Source organism: Pelmatolapia mariae, linkage group LG18 (assembly GCF_036321145.2).
Source record: "Pelmatolapia mariae isolate MD_Pm_ZW linkage group LG18, Pm_UMD_F_2, whole genome shotgun sequence".
NCBI lineage: Eukaryota > Metazoa > Chordata > Actinopteri > Cichliformes > Cichlidae > Pelmatolapia > Pelmatolapia mariae.
Genome location: NC_086243.1, coordinates 713,191 through 733,781, shown reverse-complemented (window position 1 = coordinate 733,781; position 20,591 = coordinate 713,191). Strand labels below are relative to the sequence as shown.

The 20,591-nt window shown below is 54.2% G+C and overlaps 1 protein-coding gene across 1 annotated transcript in view; it reads left to right on the top strand.

The window, feature by feature from the left end:
* dnai4 (dynein axonemal intermediate chain 4) overlaps window positions 1-20,062 on the top strand; it is a 28,876-nt gene extending 8,814 nt beyond the window's left edge. Inside the window, exons 10-18 of the mRNA XM_063462209.1 lie at window positions 13,029-13,177; window positions 13,793-13,879; window positions 13,967-14,121; window positions 14,218-14,378; window positions 14,902-15,026; window positions 15,497-15,595; window positions 16,565-16,791; window positions 19,649-19,802; window positions 19,958-20,062. Coding sequence (XP_063318279.1) covers window positions 13,029-13,177; window positions 13,793-13,879; window positions 13,967-14,121; window positions 14,218-14,378; window positions 14,902-15,026; window positions 15,497-15,595; window positions 16,565-16,791; window positions 19,649-19,802; window positions 19,958-20,002 — 1,202 coding nt within the window. The 3' untranslated portion in view covers window positions 20,003-20,062. The remainder of the gene's footprint in view (window positions 1-13,028; window positions 13,178-13,792; window positions 13,880-13,966; window positions 14,122-14,217; window positions 14,379-14,901; window positions 15,027-15,496; window positions 15,596-16,564; window positions 16,792-19,648; window positions 19,803-19,957) is intronic.
* Window positions 20,063-20,591: the final 529 nt, after the last annotated feature.

Here is a 20,591-nt window from a genome sequence, read left to right as displayed (position 1 = left end):
TCACAGCACCGTCACAGCGCCACAGCACCGTCACAGCACCGTCACAGCACCGTCACAGCGCCACAGCACCATAACAGCACCATAACAGCACCACAGCACCGTCACAGCACCACAGCACCGTCACAGCACCGTCACAGCACCGTCACATCACCGTCACAGCACCGTCACAACACCGTCACAGCGCCACAGCACCGTCACAGCACCGTCACAGCACCGTCACAGCGCCACAGCACCATAACAGCACCATAACAGCACCACAGCACCGTCACAGCACCACAGCACCGTCACAGCACCGTCACAGCGTCACAGCACCGTCACAGCACCGTCACAGCACCGTCACAGCACCGTCACAGCGCCACAGCACCGTCACAGCACCGTCACAGCACCGTCACAGCGCCACAGCACCATAACAGCACCATAACAGCACCACAGCACCGTCACAGCACCACAGCACCGTCACAGCACCGTCACAGCACCGTCACAGCACCACAGCACCGTCACAGCACCGTCACAGCGCCACAGCACCATAACAGCACCATAACAGCACCACAGCACCGTCACAGCACCGTCACAGCGCCACAGCACCATAACAGCACCATAACAGCACCACAGCACTGTCACATCACCGTCACAGCGTCACAGCACCGTCACAGCACCGTCACAGCGCCACAGCACCGTCACAGCGCCACAGCACCGTCACAGCACCATAACAGCACCACAGCACCGTCACAGCACCATCACAACACCGTCACAGCACCGTCACAGCACCTTCACAGCACCGTCACAACACCGTCACAGCACCGTCACAGCACCATCACAGCACCACAGCACCGTCACAACACCACAACACCGTCACAGCACCGTCACAGCACCACAGCACCGTCACAGCACCGTCACAGCGCCACAGCACCGTCACAGCGCCACAGCACCGTCACAGCACCGTCACAGCACCACAGCACCGTCACAGCGCCACAGCACCGTCACATCACCGTCACAGCGTCACAGCACCGTCACAGCACCGTCACAGCACCGTCACAGCGCCACAGCACCGTCACAGCACCGTCACAGCACCGTCACAGCGCCACAGCACCGTCACAGCACCGTCACAGCACCATCACAACACCGTCACAGCACCGTCACAGCACCTTCACAGCACCGTCACAACACCGTCACAGCACCGTCACAGCACCATCACAGCACCACAGCACCGTCACAACACCACAACACCGTCACAGCACCGTCACAGCACCACAGCACCGTCACAGCACCGTCACAGCACCGTCACAGCGCCACAGCACCGTCACAGCGCCACAGCACCGTCACAGCACCACAACACCGTCACATCACCGTCACAGCACCGTCACAGCACCACAACACCGTCACATCACCGTCACAGCGCCACAGCACCGTCACAGCACCGTCACAGCACCATAACAGCACCACAGCACCGTCACAACACCATCACAGCACCGTCACAGCACCTTCACAGCACCGTCACAACACCGTCACAGCACCGTCACAGCACCATCACAGCACCACAGCACCGTCACAACACCACAACACCGTCACAGCACCGTCACAGCACCACAGCACCGTCACAGCACCGTCACAGCACCGTCACAGCACCACAACACCGTCACAGCACCGTCACAACACCGTCACAGCACCACAACACCGTCACAGCACCGTCACAGCACCACAACACCGTCACAACACCACAGCACCGTCACAGCACCGTCACAGCACAGTCACAGCACCACAGCACCGTCACAGCACCACAGCACCGTCACAGCACCATAACAGCACCACAGCACCGTCACAGCACTGTCACAGCACCACAGCACCGTCACAGCACCGTCACAGCACCACAACACGGTCACAGCACCGTCACAACACCGTCACAGCACCGTCACGCCACCATCACAGCGCCGTCACAGCACCGTCACAGCACCATCACAGCACCGTCACAGCACCACAACACCGTCACAACACCACAGCACCGTCACAGCACCGTCACAGCACAGTCACAGCACCACAGCACCGTCACAGCACCACAGCACCGTCACAGCACCATAACAGCACCACAGCACCGTCACAGCACTGTCACAGCACAGTCACAGCACCACAGCACCGTCACAGCACCGTCACAGCACAGTCACAGCACCACAGCACCGTCACAGCACCGTCACAGCACAGTCACAGCACCACAGCACCACAGCACCGTCACAGCACCGTCACAGCACCACAACACGGTCACAGCACCGTCACAACACCGTCACAGCACCGTCACGCCACCATCACAGCGCCGTCACAGCACCGTCACAGCACCGTCACAGCACCGTCACAGCGCCACAGCACCGTCACAGCACCGTCACAGCACCGTCACAGCGCCACAGCACCATAACAGCACCATAACAGCACCACAGCACCGTCACAGCACCACAGCACCGTCACAGCACCGTCACAGCACCGTCACATCACCGTCACAGCACCGTCACAACACCGTCACAGCACCACAGCACCGTCACAGCACCGTCACAGCACCGTCACAGCACCGTCACAGCGCCACAGCACCATAACAGCACCATAACAGCACCACAGCACCGTCACAGCACCGTCACAGCACCGTCACAGCGCCACAGCACCATAACAGCACCATAACAGCACCACAGCACTGTCACAGCACCGTCACAGCACCACAGCACCGTCACAGCACCGTCACAGCGTCACAGCACCGTCACAGCACCGTCACAGCACCGTCACAGCACCGTCACAGCGCCACAGCACCGTCACAGCACCGTCACATCACCGTCACAGCGCCACAGCACCGTCACAGCACCATAACAGCACCATAACAGCACCGTCACAGCACCGTCACAACACCGTCACAGCACCGTCACAGCACCATCACAGCACCACAGCACCGTCACAACACCACAACACCGTCACAGCACCGTCACAGCACCACAGCACCATCACAGCACCGTCACAGCGCCACAGCACCGTCACAGCGCCACAGCACCGTCACAGCACCACAACACCGTCACATCACCGTCACAGCGTCACAGCGTCACAGCACCGTCACAGCACCGTCACAGCACCACAACACCGTCACATCACCGTCACAGCACCATAACAGCACCACAGCACCGTCACAACACCATCACAGCACCGTCACAGCGCCACAGCACCGTCACAGCACCGTCACAGCACCGTCACAGCGCCACAGCACCGTCACAGCACCACAGCACCGTCACAGCACCACAACACCGTCACATCACCGTCACAGCGTCACAGCGTCACAGCACTGTCACAGCACCGTCACAGCACCACAGCACCGTCACAGCACCGTCACAGCGTCACAGCACCGTCACAGCACCGTCACAGCACCGTCACAGCACCGTCACAGCGCCACAGCACCGTCACAGCACCGTCACATCACCGTCACAGCGCCACAGCACCGTCACAGCACCATAACAGCACCACAGCACCGTCACAGCACCGTCACAACACCGTCACAGCACCTTCACAGCACCGTCACAACACCGTCACAGCACCGTCACAGCACCATCACAGCACCACAGCACCGTCACAACACCACAACACCGTCACAGCACCGTCACAGCACCACAGCACCGTCACAGCACCGTCACAGCGCCACAGCACCGTCACAGCGCCACAGCACCGTCACAGCACCACAGCACCGTCACAGCACCGTCACAGCGTCACAGCGTCACAGCACCGTCACAGCACCGTCACAGCACCACAACACCGTCACATCACCGTCACAGCGCCACAGCACCGTCACAGCACCATAACAGCACCACAGCACCGTCACAACACCATCACAGCACCGTCACAGCACCTTCACAGCACCGTCACAGCACCTTCACAGCACCGTCACAACACCGTCACAGCACCGTCACAACACCGTCACAGCACCGTCACAGCACCATCACAGCACCACAGCACCGTCACAACACCACAACACCGTCACAGCACCGTCACAGCACCACAGCACCGTCACAGCACCACAACACCGTCACAACACCACAGCACCGTCACAGCACCGTCACAGCACAGTCACAGCACCACAGCACCGTCACAGCACCACAGCACCGTCACAGCACCATAACAGCACCACAGCACCGTCACAGCACTGTCACAGCACCACAGCACCGTCACAGCACCGTCACAGCACCACAACACGGTCACAGCACCGTCACAACACCGTCACAGCACCGTCACGCCACCATCACAGCGCCGTCACAGCACCGTCACAGCACCGTCACAGCACCGTCACAGCACCGTCACAGCGCCACAGCACCGTCACAGCACCGTCACAGCACCGTCACAGCGCCACAGCACCATAACAGCACCATAACAGCACCACAGCACCGTCACAGCACCACAGCACCGTCACAGCACCGTCACAGCACCGTCACATCACCGTCACAGCACCGTCACAACACCGTCACAGCACCACAGCACCGTCACAGCACCGTCACAGCACCGTCACAGCACCGTCACAGCGCCACAGCACCATAACAGCACCATAACAGCACCACAGCACCGTCACAGCACCGTCACAGCACCGTCACAGCGCCACAGCACCATAACAGCACCATAACAGCACCACAGCACTGTCACAGCACCGTCACAGCACCACAGCACCGTCACAGCACCGTCACAGCGCCACAGCACCATAACAGCACCATAACAGCACCACAACACCGTCACATCACCGTCACAGCGTCACAGCACCGTCACAGCACCGTCACAGCACCGTCACAGCGCCACAGCACCGTCACAGCACCGTCACATCACCGTCACAGCACCACAGCACCGTCACAGCACCATAACAGCACCACAGCACCGTCACAGCACCGTCACAACACCGTCACAGCACCGTCACAGCACCTTCACAGCACCGTCACAACACCGTCACAGCACCGTCACAGCACCATCACAGCACCACAGCACCGTCACAACACCACAACACCGTCACAGCACCGTCACAGCACCATAACAGCACCGTCACAGCACCGTCACAGCACCGTCACAGCGCCACAGCACCGTCACAGCGCCACAGCACCGTCACAGCACCACAGCACCGTCACAGCACCACAACACCGTCACATCACCGTCACAGCGTCACAGCGTCACAGCACCGTCACAGCACCGTCACAGCACCACAACACCGTCACATCACCGTCACAGCGCCACAGCACCGTCACAGCACCATAACAGCACCACAGCACCGTCACAACACCATCACAGCACCGTCACAGCACCTTCACAGCACCGTCACAGCACCTTCACAGCACCGTCACAACACCGTCACAGCACCGTCACAACACCGTCACAGCACCATCACAGCACCACAGCACCGTCACAACACCACAACACCGTCACAGCACCGTCACAGCACCACAGCACCGTCACAGCACCGTCACAGCACCGTCACAGCACCGTCACAACACCGTCACAGCACCACAACACCGTCACAGCACCACAACACCGTCACAACACCACAGCACCGTCACAGCACCGTCACAGCACCACAGCACCGTCACAGCACCACAGCACCGTCACAGCACCATAACAGCACCACAGCACCGTCACAGCACTGTCACAGCACCACAGCACCGTCACATCACCGTCACAGCACCGTCACAGCACCACAGCACCGTCACAGCACCACAACAGCGTCACAGCACCGTCACAGCGCCACAGCACCGTCACAGCACCGTCACAGCACCACAACACCGTCACATCACCGTCACAGCGCCACAGCACCGTCACAGCACCATAACAGCACCACAGCACCGTCACAGCACCATCACAGCACCGTCACAGCACCTTCACAGCACCGTCACTACACTGTCACAGCACCTTCACAGCACCATCACAGCACCACAGCACCGTCACAACACCACAACACCGTCACAGCACCGTCACAGCGCCACAGCACCATAACAGCACCATAACAGCACCACAGCACCGTCACAACACCGTCACAGCACCGTCACAGCACCTTCACAGCACCGTCACAACACCGTCACCGCACCGTCACAGCACCGTCACAACACCGTCACAGCACCACAGCACCATAACAGCACCGTCACAACACCGTCACAGCACCGTCACAACACCGTCACAGCACCGTCACAGCACCACAACACCGTCACAGCACCGTCACAGCACCACAGCACCGTCACAATACCGTCACAGCACCGTCACAGCACCGTCACAGCACCACAGCACCGTCACAGCACCATCACAGCACCGTCACAGCACCGTCACAGCGCCACAGCACCGTCACAGCACCGTCACAGCACCGTCACAGCGCCACAGCACCATAACAGCACCATAACAGCACCACAGCACCGTCACAGCACCACAGCACCGTCACAGCACCGTCACAGCACCGTCACAGCACCACAGCACCGTCACAGCACCGTCACAGCGCCACAGCACCATAACAGCACCATAACAGCACCACAGCACCGTCACAGCACCGTCACAGCGCCACAGCACCATAACAGCACCATAACAGCACCACAGCACTGTCACATCACCGTCACAGCGTCACAGCACCGTCACAGCACCGTCACAGCGCCACAGCACCGTCACAGCGCCACAGCACCGTCACAGCACCATAACAGCACCACAGCACCGTCACAGCACCATCACAACACCGTCACAGCACCGTCACAGCACCTTCACAGCACCGTCACAACACCGTCACAGCACCGTCACAGCACCATCACAGCACCACAGCACCGTCACAACACCACAACACCGTCACAGCACCGTCACAGCACCACAGCACCGTCACAGCACCGTCACAGCGCCACAGCACCGTCACAGCGCCACAGCACCGTCACAGCACCGTCACAGCACCACAGCACCGTCACAGCGCCACAGCACCGTCACATCACCGTCACAGCGTCACAGCACCGTCACAGCACCGTCACAGCACCGTCACAGCGCCACAGCACCGTCACAGCACCGTCACAGCACCGTCACAGCGCCACAGCACCGTCACAGCACCGTCACAGCACCATCACAACACCGTCACAGCACCGTCACAGCACCTTCACAGCACCGTCACAACACCGTCACAGCACCGTCACAGCACCATCACAGCACCACAGCACCGTCACAACACCACAACACCGTCACAGCACCGTCACAGCACCACAGCACCGTCACAGCACCGTCACAGCACCGTCACAGCGCCACAGCACCGTCACAGCGCCACAGCACCGTCACAGCACCACAGCACCGTCACAGCACCACAACACCGTCACATCACCGTCACAGCACCGTCACAGCACCACAACACCGTCACATCACCGTCACAGCGCCACAGCACCGTCACAGCACCGTCACAGCACCATAACAGCACCACAGCACCGTCACAACACCATCACAGCACCGTCACAGCACCGTCACAGCACCTTCACAGCACCGTCACAACACCGTCACAGCACCGTCACAGCACCATCACAGCACCACAGCACCGTCACAACACCACAACACCGTCACAGCACCGTCACAGCACCACAGCACCGTCACAGCACCGTCACAGCACCGTCACAGCACCACAACACCGTCACAGCACCGTCACAACACCGTCACAGCACCACAACACCGTCACAGCACCGTCACAGCACCACAACACCGTCACAACACCACAGCACCGTCACAGCACCGTCACAGCACAGTCACAGCACCACAGCACCGTCACAGCACCACAGCACCGTCACAGCACCATAACAGCACCACAGCACCGTCACAGCACTGTCACAGCACCACAGCACCGTCACAGCACCGTCACAGCACCACAACACGGTCACAGCACCGTCACAACACCGTCACAGCACCGTCACGCCACCATCACAGCGCCGTCACAGCACCGTCACAGCACCATCACAGCACCGTCACAGCACCACAACACCGTCACAACACCACAGCACCGTCACAGCACCGTCACAGCACAGTCACAGCACCACAGCACCGTCACAGCACCACAGCACCGTCACAGCACCATAACAGCACCACAGCACCGTCACAGCACTGTCACAGCACAGTCACAGCACCACAGCACCGTCACAGCACCGTCACAGCACAGTCACAGCACCACAGCACCGTCACAGCACCGTCACAGCACAGTCACAGCACCACAGCACCACAGCACCGTCACAGCACCGTCACAGCACCACAACACGGTCACAGCACCGTCACAACACCGTCACAGCACCGTCACGCCACCATCACAGCGCCGTCACAGCACCGTCACAGCACCGTCACAGCACCGTCACAGCGCCACAGCACCGTCACAGCACCGTCACAGCACCGTCACAGCGCCACAGCACCATAACAGCACCATAACAGCACCACAGCACCGTCACAGCACCACAGCACCGTCACAGCACCGTCACAGCACCGTCACATCACCGTCACAGCACCGTCACAACACCGTCACAGCACCACAGCACCGTCACAGCACCGTCACAGCACCGTCACAGCACCGTCACAGCGCCACAGCACCATAACAGCACCATAACAGCACCACAGCACCGTCACAGCACCGTCACAGCACCGTCACAGCGCCACAGCACCATAACAGCACCATAACAGCACCACAGCACTGTCACAGCACCGTCACAGCACCACAGCACCGTCACAGCACCGTCACAGCGTCACAGCACCGTCACAGCACCGTCACAGCACCGTCACAGCACCGTCACAGCGCCACAGCACCGTCACAGCACCGTCACATCACCGTCACAGCGCCACAGCACCGTCACAGCACCATAACAGCACCATAACAGCACCGTCACAGCACCGTCACAACACCGTCACAGCACCGTCACAGCACCATCACAGCACCACAGCACCGTCACAACACCACAACACCGTCACAGCACCGTCACAGCACCACAGCACCATCACAGCACCGTCACAGCGCCACAGCACCGTCACAGCGCCACAGCACCGTCACAGCACCACAACACCGTCACATCACCGTCACAGCGTCACACCGTCACAGCACCGTCACAGCACCGTCACAGCACCATAACAGCACCACAGCACCGTCACAACACCATCACAGCACCGTCACAGCGCCACAGCACCGTCACAGCACCGTCACAGCACCGTCACAGCGCCACAGCACCGTCACAGCACCACAGCACCGTCACAGCACCACAACACCGTCACATCACCGTCACAGCGTCACAGCGTCACAGCACTGTCACAGCACCGTCACAGCACCACAGCACCGTCACAGCACCGTCACAGCGTCACAGCACCGTCACAGCACCGTCACAGCACCGTCACAGCACCGTCACAGCACCGTCACAGCGCCACAGCACCGTCACAGCACCGTCACATCACCGTCACAGCGCCACAGCACCGTCACAGCACCATAACAGCACCACAGCACCGTCACAGCACCGTCACAACACCGTCACAGCACCTTCACAGAACCGTCACAACACCGTCACAGCACCGTCACAGCACCATCACAGCACCACAGCACCGTCACAACACCACAACACCGTCACAGCACCGTCACAGCACCACAGCACCGTCACAGCACCGTCACAGCGCCACAGCACCGTCACAGCGCCACAGCACCGTCACAGCACCACAGCACCGTCACAGCACCGTCACAGCGTCACAGCGTCACAGCACCGTCACAGCACCGTCACAGCACCACAACACCGTCACATCACCGTCACAGCGCCACAGCACCGTCACAGCACCATAACAGCACCACAGCACCGTCACAACACCATCACAGCACCGTCACAGCACCTTCACAGCACCGTCACAGCACCTTCACAGCACCGTCACAACACCGTCACAGCACCGTCACAACACCGTCACAGCACCGTCACAGCACCATCACAGCACCACAGCACCGTCACAACACCACAACACCGTCACAGCACCGTCACAGCACCACAGCACCGTCACAGCACCACAACACCGTCACAACACCACAGCACCGTCACAGCACCGTCACAGCACAGTCACAGCACCACAGCACCGTCACAGCACCACAGCACCGTCACAGCACCATAACAGCACCACAGCACCGTCACAGCACTGTCACAGCACCACAGCACCGTCACAGCACCGTCACAGCACCACAACACGGTCACAGCACCGTCACAACACCGTCACAGCACCGTCACGCCACCATCACAGCGCCGTCACAGCACCGTCACAGCACCGTCACAGCACCGTCACAGCACCGTCACAGCGCCACAGCACCGTCACAGCACCGTCACAGCACCGTCACAGCGCCACAGCACCATAACAGCACCATAACAGCACCACAGCACCGTCACAGCACCACAGCACCGTCACAGCACCGTCACAGCACCGTCACATCACCGTCACAGCACCGTCACAACACCGTCACAGCACCACAGCACCGTCACAGCACCGTCACAGCACCGTCACAGCGCCACAGCACCATAACAGCACCATAACAGCACCACAGCACCGTCACAGCACCGTCACAGCACCGTCACAGCGCCACAGCACCATAACAGCACCATAACAGCACCACAGCACTGTCACAGCACCGTCACAGCACCACAGCACCGTCACAGCACCGTCACAGCGCCACAGCACCATAACAGCACCATAACAGCACCACAACACCGTCACATCACCGTCACAGCGTCACAGCACCGTCACAGCACCGTCACAGCACCGTCACAGCGCCACAGCACCGTCACAGCACCGTCACATCACCGTCACAGCACCACAGCACCGTCACAGCACCATAACAGCACCACAGCACCGTCACAGCACCGTCACAACACCGTCACAGCACCGTCACAGCACCTTCACAGCACCGTCACAACACCGTCACAGCACCGTCACAGCACCATCACAGCACCACAGCACCGTCACAACACCACAACACCGTCACAGCACCGTCACAGCACCATAACAGCACCGTCACAGCACCGTCACAGCACCGTCACAGCGCCACAGCACCGTCACAGCGCCACAGCACCGTCACAGCACCACAGCACCGTCACAGCACCACAACACCGTCACATCACCGTCACAGCGTCACAGCGTCACAGCACCGTCACAGCACCGTCACAGCACCACAACACCGTCACATCACCGTCACAGCGCCACAGCACCGTCACAGCACCATAACAGCACCACAGCACCGTCACAACACCATCACAGCACCGTCACAGCACCTTCACAGCACCGTCACAGCACCTTCACAGCACCGTCACAACACCGTCACAGCACCGTCACAACACCGTCACAGCACCATCACAGCACCACAGCACCGTCACAACACCACAACACCGTCACAGCACCGTCACAGCACCACAGCACCGTCACAGCACCGTCACAGCACCGTCACAGCACCGTCACAACACCGTCACAGCACCACAACACCGTCACAGCACCACAACACCGTCACAACACCACAGCACCGTCACAGCACCGTCACAGCACCACAGCACCGTCACAGCACCACAGCACCGTCACAGCACCATAACAGCACCACAGCACCGTCACAGCACTGTCACAGCACCACAGCACCGTCACATCACCGTCACAGCACCGTCACAGCACCACAGCACCGTCACAGCACCACAACAGCGTCACAGCACCGTCACAGCGCCACAGCACCGTCACAGCACCGTCACAGCACCACAACACCGTCACATCACCGTCACAGCGCCACAGCACCGTCACAGCACCATAACAGCACCACAGCACCGTCACAGCACCATCACAGCACCGTCACAGCACCTTCACAGCACCGTCACTACACTGTCACAGCACCTTCACAGCACCATCACAGCACCACAGCACCGTCACAACACCACAACACCGTCACAGCACCGTCACAGCGCCACAGCACCATAACAGCACCATAACAGCACCACAGCACCGTCACAACACCGTCACAGCACCGTCACAGCACCTTCACAGCACCGTCACAACACCGTCACAGCACCGTCACAGCACCGTCACAACACCGTCACAGCACCACAGCACCATAACAGCACCACAGCACCATAACAGCACCGTCACAACACCGTCACAGCACCGTCACAACACCGTCACAGCACCGTCACAGCACCACAACACCGTCACAGCACCGTCACAGCACCACAGCACCGTCACAATACCGTCACAGCACCGTCACAGCACCGTCACAGCACCGTCACAGCACCACAGCACCGTCACAGCACCATCACAGCACCGTCACAGCACCGTCACAGCACCTTCACAGCACCATCACAGCACCACAGCACCGTCACAACACCACAACACCGTCACAGCACCGTCACAGCGCCACAGCACCATAACAGCACCATAACAGCACCACAGCACCGTCACAACACCGTCACAGCACCGTCACAGCACCTTCACAGCACCGTCACAACACCGTCACAGCACCGTCACAGCACCGTCACAACACCGTCACAGCACCACAGCACCATAACAGCACCACAGCACCATAACAGCACCATAACAGCACCGTCACAACACCGTCACAGCACCGTCACAACACCGTCACAGCACCGTCACAGCACCACAACACCGTCACAGCACCGTCACAGCACCACAGCACCGTCACAATACCGTCACAGCACCGTCACAGCACCGTCACAGCACCGTCACAGCACCACAGCACCGTCACAGCACCATCACAACACCGTCACAGCACCACAACACCGTCACAGCACCGTCACAGCACCATAAGAGCACCATAACAGCACCACAGCACCGTCACAGCACCACAACACCGTCACAGCACCGTCACAGCACCATAACAGCACCATAACAGCACCACAGCACCGTCACAGCACCATCACAACACCGTCACAGCACCGTCACAGCACCGTCACAGCACCGTCACACCTTTACATGGCACATGCAGATATACACGTACAGTGGTAACATTACTACTAGATGAAGCATTAACATTGTAATGAGTGAAATCATTTTTTCAGACCCAGAGTGTCCAGTGAAGACTGAGATGGTGGAGCAGAGGACGGGGGGCACGGACGGCGGTCCGTCTCTGCAGTGTCTCTGGGTTTTCAGCTGTGAGCTCAGCAGAGGACGCAGCGTGAGCTGCATGACCTGGAACAGAAAGAATCCGGTAACAGAACAAAGATCAACTCCGACTCACAGAAACTGATTCAAGAGCAAAGGGCTTGGAGTTAGTGTACATTTCTGTCCAACACAAGTCTCTTGTCCTTGTGTCATTCATGTGTGTCACTAATGTTGCTGGACTGTTTTTCAGTCTGAACGGTGACGTCAGAGTGAGCTGGGTTATAAAAATAATCTTTAAATATACAATTCAAAGGTAGTATAATCAAGTACAGTTAGCTAACTGAACATGATTTATTGAGATAGAGAAATGAATGTATTTGGCGATTAGACTGTGGTGACCCATCAAAGCAGTGCCAGGGTTTAGGACAGGACCCCCCACAGCTGAGACTCTGGTGGTGATGATGAAGACGGAGGCTTGAGTAGAGCTCTGGCTGAGGGTGGGGAGGTGGAGGGTTGCACAAAGGAGAATCTGAAAGGAAGAATGACAGAGAGCACACATGTAAACCGTGCAAAGTGGAAGCTGATTGGTTCAAAGAAAGACAGGTGAGAGGATGACCAAAGTATTGACGTCAGCATTGGCAGTCGTGTAGGAAGCAGACTAACACCCAGGAAAGCAGGCAGACGACTGATTACAGATCCTCCTCGTGTGGCTGTCTTCTAGGACCTCCTCGCTGTGGGTCATGGCGAGTTTGACTCTGGGAACCAGAATCCAGGTCTGGTGAGCTGCTGGTCCATCAAAAACCTCAAGGTATGACTTTGCTTTGGACTGGATTTAATCGGCTCCTCTCATCATCATCACACAGATTGTTGAGTGAGGATGTTCTTCCTCCTGCAGTGGCCAGAGCAGGTTATCCACTGTGACAGCGCCGTGACCGCTCTGGATTTCTCTGCTAACAGCCCCAGTCAGCTGGCTGTGGGCACACATGACGGCAGCATAACAATCCACAGTGTGCACAGTCAGGACAACAGGTCACGTGGTGTCAGCAGCCGGTGAGGGGCGTGTGCAGTGGACAGTGCAGGTCTTTTACTACACACTGAAAGTAAACCATGCTACTGCTCTGTCTTTGTTTCATGTGCTCTGTGTAGGGAGAGTCCCAACAGACACCTGGGGCCAGTGTGGCAGCTCAGGTGGACCCAACAACAAGTGAGCTCGACGGGGGAAGAGAAGGTGGAGGCCCTCCTCTCTGTGGGTGCAGACGGCAGAATCAGCAAGTGGTTTTTCTTCAAAGATGGCCTCGACTGCATAGGTACTCAGCAGCCGGCTCAGTGCAGTCAGCTGAGACAGCATACAGGTCGTCGTTGTCTCTCAGGATAGTTCCAGCCTTGGAGAACTTCACCTCTCTCTTTGGGCTTTAAGATTTTAGAAGAAATTCAGGAAAAATGTCCTTTTCTAAGCGAATCTTGGCAGTTGGCAGTAATGTTAAACTCTAATGGGTGAGTATTTTGTCAAAGGTGTGCAGAGGAGAAGCAGAGCTTTTATTTCAATGGTCACAGGAAATGAAAAGTCCAATCTGACAGAAATACTCAACAGATGCTGTGCTAACTCTATAGATACTCTCAGTTAAGAAAAAGTACACAAAATCCAACAACAACCATGGACTAGAACATGAAGACATGCCTGGCACCACAGAGACGAACACAGTGCAGCTCAGACTGACTGTTGCTCTGTGGTGGCACGTGGCAGACAAACAGGCAATGATCAAATAACTCCTTCTCTGCTCTCACCTTGGTGTCAGGTAAATATATAAAATGATCCATTTCTTGCCGTAGACTTGATGAAGCTAAGGCGGATTCAAAATACAGAGACACAGACTGGAGGGAAGAGGACCGAGAAGATGACAGAAAGTGTCCTGACAGCACTGACTCCTGGGCTCTGCTTCGACTTTCATCCCACAGTAAGTTACTGTTGGGTCTTAAAGAGATAGACCCCGCTGACTCAGGGACCAATCACCAATCAGAGCAAGACGACCACAGCGCTCTTTGTCTTTTACTTGCTGCAAGGGGAGTCGTCAGGGTCTTAGAGTTGTGAGCTCTTCACCTGATCTCAGCCAACTCCGAATTCCAGTCTCCCCTCACGGTCCTTTTATTGACAACAGTAGTTACACAAACATCTCGTTAGTCACATATCACACGTGAACATGTGATATGTGACATTGTCTGCTACACCACATATCACTGTGACCTTTCACCAACATCTCCAGTCACCCCACATATGGTGTAACCTTTTAGCATTCTTGCTAAAGATCTAATCATCTTGGCCTTCCTGCACAATGACGACCATATTGATCCACAGTTCTCTAACAGAGATTCATGAAATCCCTGATATGTGACCAATGTATCCCACTGTGTTCCACTGTTCCTGCAGGACTCCAGTATCTACCTGACTGGGACATGGGAAGGTCTCATCCACCAGTGCTCCTGCTCCAACAGTCAGCAGTTCCTTGAAACCTACAGGAAACACTTTGTAAGTTCTTCAGAGTAAAAGCTGCCAAAGACTTCTGGAAAAAAAACATCTGTTTATTCCCCAAAAGCCTTTTTATTCCAAACTGAAACTCCAACTGCAGTATAACGGCTCTGTAGGGACACTTCTTATTTGTCAGTTAACTTCATTTAAAGGAAAACAACAGATAAAGTAAACTGACACCTACCGGTCTGTCTCTGTAAGTCCTCCTGGACTGACTCAGCCATACTGGGATCAGGGGTTTGGTTTTGGACTGGTTTGTAGTCACCTTCATCAATGGTATCGGTCTAATTTTAGGCTTAGGTAAAGTTTTGGACCTGATTTTAGAGTGGATGTGGTTTGATGTGAATTGGGTTGAGACTGGTTTATGTCTCATTGTGGTTTTAGAGTTTCTTTCTGAGGTTTATTGTTTAGATTTTGTGTCAGCATATTCCTTTATTCTTCAGTGAATTAAGCTGCACACACAACTTGGAGTCATTTTCACCAATTCTTTGATTTACAGCATATTTTAAACTTTACAGATTCTTCTCTGGGTGAATGTGATGTTAAGCCTTAAAACGTACTAAGTATTCTTGGTATGTGAAGGCAGCGCTACATTGTTACAGTAATGTATAAATGTTGTCCACATACCAAGAATCCTGATTCAGTCAATGAAATGAATTTCACTTAGATCTGTAAATAAAACACAAACTGCTTCGGAAATGAAAATGTGGTATGAGCCATTTTACACAGTTCCCACAGTTCCCACAGTTCCCAGCTCATGGCAGCAACACTCCAATAAAATAAACGCAGAGAAAGCAGGAGAACATGTATACACACATATGCTGCGATCTTTGTAGTAAGAGTTTGAGTGAGTGAAGTCTGGCAAAATAAGAACTTCACTGTTTGTTACAAACTGCTGTTTTTATGGTGCTGAATCTTCTTCGTGGGTGTGTGATAGACACTCAGACACCTCTTCTTCTTCTTTGTCAGTGTCCTGTAAACTGTGTTGCGTGGTCTCCTTTCAACCCTGATGTGTTCCTGAGCTGCTCATCTGATTGGACCATCCAGCTGTGGAAGCAGCACCACTTGAAGCCTGTGTTGGGTTTCACCTCTGCCCAGAAGGCCGTCTACGACATCAAATGGTCCCCAAAGTGGCCTACTGTATTTGGAGCTGTCACCGAAGGGCAGCTAGAAATCTGGGACCTGAGTTCGAGCATGTGAGTACCTTTGGGTGGCGCTGTCACTCAGTGTTCCTGTTCCAACACACAGTGGTGTGTTTGTGTAGCTTATCTGCCAGTTGAATTGAAAACCTTTAGATAACTTCTTATTTCATAGCAGTAGTGATACATGTAATCAATGTAGCCTATTTGCAGCTCTGAGGGCCAGGATCACTGATTCACCCGTAGCTAGCCAGGCCCCTGTAGCTGATGCAGCCGAAGGTAGCGTAGGCCCTGCTAGCTGTGCCCCGGCAGACCCCAAGCAGCTGGGGAAAGAGGGCGGCTGGGTGACGGTGAGGAGGAAGCATAGTCTTAAACAGAAGCCCCAGGTACACCACCAACCTGTTCATGTGTCTAACCGTTTTTCCCCACTCGGCGACACACCCGCCGGGGGTCAAACTCTAATAATTGGTAATTGGTGATTCTGTTCTCAGACATGTGAAACCTTCTGGAGGAAACCTGGTCTTGTTAGGAGAGACGGCATCCATCCCACTTTGGATGGAGCAGCTCTCATTTCTAGAAATATGGACAAATTTATTAAACCCCCAAAATATGACTATCCAGAGTTGGGACCAGGAAGCAGAGTTGCAGTCTTACACGCCTCTCTGCAGCTTCTCTCCTCCTGCTACCCCCCCAAAAACCCATCTCCATTGAGACTGTGTCAGCTCCCAAACAGACAAAAAACAAACTAAAAACCAGCAACAAACAACTTAAACATAAAAAATCACAAAGAAAGAACAATACAGAATCCACATCTGAACCAAAGAGTAAAACAGTGAAATGTGGATTATTAAATATTAGGTCTCTCTCCTCCAAGTCTCTGTTAGTACATGACTTAATAATTGATCAACAAATCGATTTACTCTGCCTTACAGAAACCTGGTTGCAGCAGGATGATTATGTTAGTTTAAATGAATCAACACCCCCGAGTCATTCTAACTACCAGAAACCTCGAAGCACAGGCCGAGGGGGCGGTGTGGCAGCAATTTTTCACACCAGCCTATTAATCAACCAAAGACCCAGACAGACTTTTAATTCATTTGAAAGCCTGATGCTTAGCCTCGTCCACCCCAGCTGTAAAACTCAGAAACCAGTCTTACTTGAAAACTAAGGCCTCAAATCAGAAGTACCTGGCTCTGTGGTTAATTCTCAAACACGTAGCCTAAAGCAGAAACTCGTAAGCTGGAGAGGAAATGGCGTGTCACAAATTCAGAAGATCATCATTTAGCCTGGAGAAATAGTTTGCTGATTTATAAGAAAGCCCTCCGCAAAGCCAGAACATCTTACTATTCGTCACTGATTGAAGAAAATAAGAACAACCCCAGGTTTCTCTTCAGCACTGTAGCCAGGCTGACAAAAAGTCAGAGCTCTACTGAGCCAACCATCCCTTTAACGTTAACTAGTAATGACTTCATGAACTTCTTCACAAATAAAATTTTAACCATTAGAGAAAAAATTACCAATAATCATCCCACAGATGTAATATTATCTACAGCTGCTTTCAGTACCATTGATATTCATTTAGACTCTTTTTCTCCAATTGATCTTTCTGAGTTAACTTCAATAATTACTTCCTCCAAACCATCAACGTGTCTTTTAGACCCCATTCCTACAACACTGCTTAAAGAAGTCCTGCCATTAATTAATTCTTCAATCTTAAATATGATCAACCTATCTCTAATAATCAGCTATGTACCACAGGCCTTCAAGCTGGCCTTCTTATGAACCTTCCTTTCATATCTTCCTTTCTTATGGCCTCTGACAGTGGACTCATCTCTGTGCTTGTCCTGCTAGACCTCAGTGCAGCGTTCGATACTGTCGACCATAATATCCTATTAGAGCGATTGGAACATGCTGTAGGTATTACAGGTACTGCGCTGCAGTGGTTTGTATCATATCTATCTAATAGACTCCAGTTTGTTCATGTAAATGGAGAGTCCTCTTCACACACTGAGGTCAATTATGGAGTTCCACAGGGTTCAGTGCTAGGACCAATTCTGTTTACATTATACATGCTTCCCTTAGGCAGCATCATTTTCACTGAAAAACTAGTTCATGCATTTATTACTTCCAGGCTGGACGACTGTAATTCTTTATTATCAGGAAGTCCTAAAAACTCCCTGAAAAGCCTTCAGTTAATCCAAAATGCTGCAGCAAGAGTCCTGACAGGGACTAGAAAGAGAGAGCAGATTTCTCCTGTATTGGCTTCCCTTCATTGGCTTCCTGTTAAATACAGAATTCAAAATCCTGCTCCTCACATACAAGGTCTTAAATAATCAGGCCCCATCTTATCTTAATGACCTTGTAGTACCATATCACCCTATTAGAGCACTTCGCTCTCACACTGCAGGCTTACTTGTTGTTCCTAGAGTATTTAAAAGTAGAATGGGAGGCAGAGCCTTCAGTTTTCAGGCCCCTCTTCTGTGGAACCAGCTTCCAGTTTGGATTCAGGAGACAGACACTATCTCTACTTTCAAGATTAGGCTTCAAACTTTCCTTTTTGCTAAAGCATATAGTTAGGGCTGGACCAGGTGACCCTGAATCCTCCCTTAGACGTAGGATGCTGGGGGATTCCCATGATGCACTGGGTGTTTCTTCTTCACTCACTCTGTGTTAATAGACCTCTCTGTACTGAATCATACTTGTTATTAATCTGTCTCTCTTCCACAGCATGTCTTTATCCTGTCTTCCTTCTCTTTACAGTATAAAGCACTTTGAGGTGACCGTTGTTGTGATTTGATGCTGTATAAATAAGATTGAACTGAACTGAATGTGAGTCGGACTCAGAAGGAGACTCCACCTGTGCTGCTGTCTGTATCACCTGTGTCTTGTCCATATATGCACCTCTTTCCTCCAGTCTGGACCCCGTCATTGTGCAGCCTGCAGCCCCTGATGTGAGGATGACGTCCTTGCTGTTTTCCTCTCAGGCTGACTGTGTTGTGGTAGGAGACAGTGATGGTCATGTGACGGTCTACCAGCTGAAGAATCTCAGTGTAGGAGAGCAGAGCCAGGTAACATTAAGCTGGTAGAAAGGACGGGCTGATTGTAGTAGTGGGAAAGAAGCAGTAAGGGAGACGTCTCATTTCAAGCGCTGTCTGCCTGGTGTGTGTTCGATGGCAGAGACAATGACGTGGTTTTAAATTTTGTTCTGGATGTTTTCTTACAGGTGGGTGTTCTGGAAGACCTCATCTGCTCTGCAGCATCTAGATAACTTTATGAAACAAACACATGTATGTCCAATCAGCCCAGCGGAAGTAATCAGTAACTAATTACTGATTACTTCCTCAAAAAAGTAATCCTGTTACTTTACTGATTACTTATTTTCAAAAGTAATTAGTTACTTTTTAAAAACACGATTTACAACCTGAATAGGTAATAAAGAAATAGATCTTTCAGCCCAATTCTACTTTTTCTGCATAATCCATCATATAAAATGTAATCTAATGAAAAAGTCTCTTTTTAAAACTTGTTTTATTAATCTTTTAACTTTATGCATCAAGCAAACATTAAATTATATGCAACAGTCTCTGACTGGAAGAAATTTGTTGAACATTTAAACCTATTTTCTGCACATTCCAGCACATAAAATAAAATATTTTTTTGTGTTTACACTCAGTCTTTCAAATAGATGCAAGTGAAACACAGCAGAAAATAAATAAAATCAAAGACTCAGCGGTCCTGTTGCTCTGTTTTCACCTGTATAGCAGGACTGGGGCAGGCGGAGGTTTGCCCTGGTGCAGGTGTGCCGCAGCGGTCAGTGGAAGGATCCGGCAGTTTCTCTGTGAATGTCACTTTCCCGT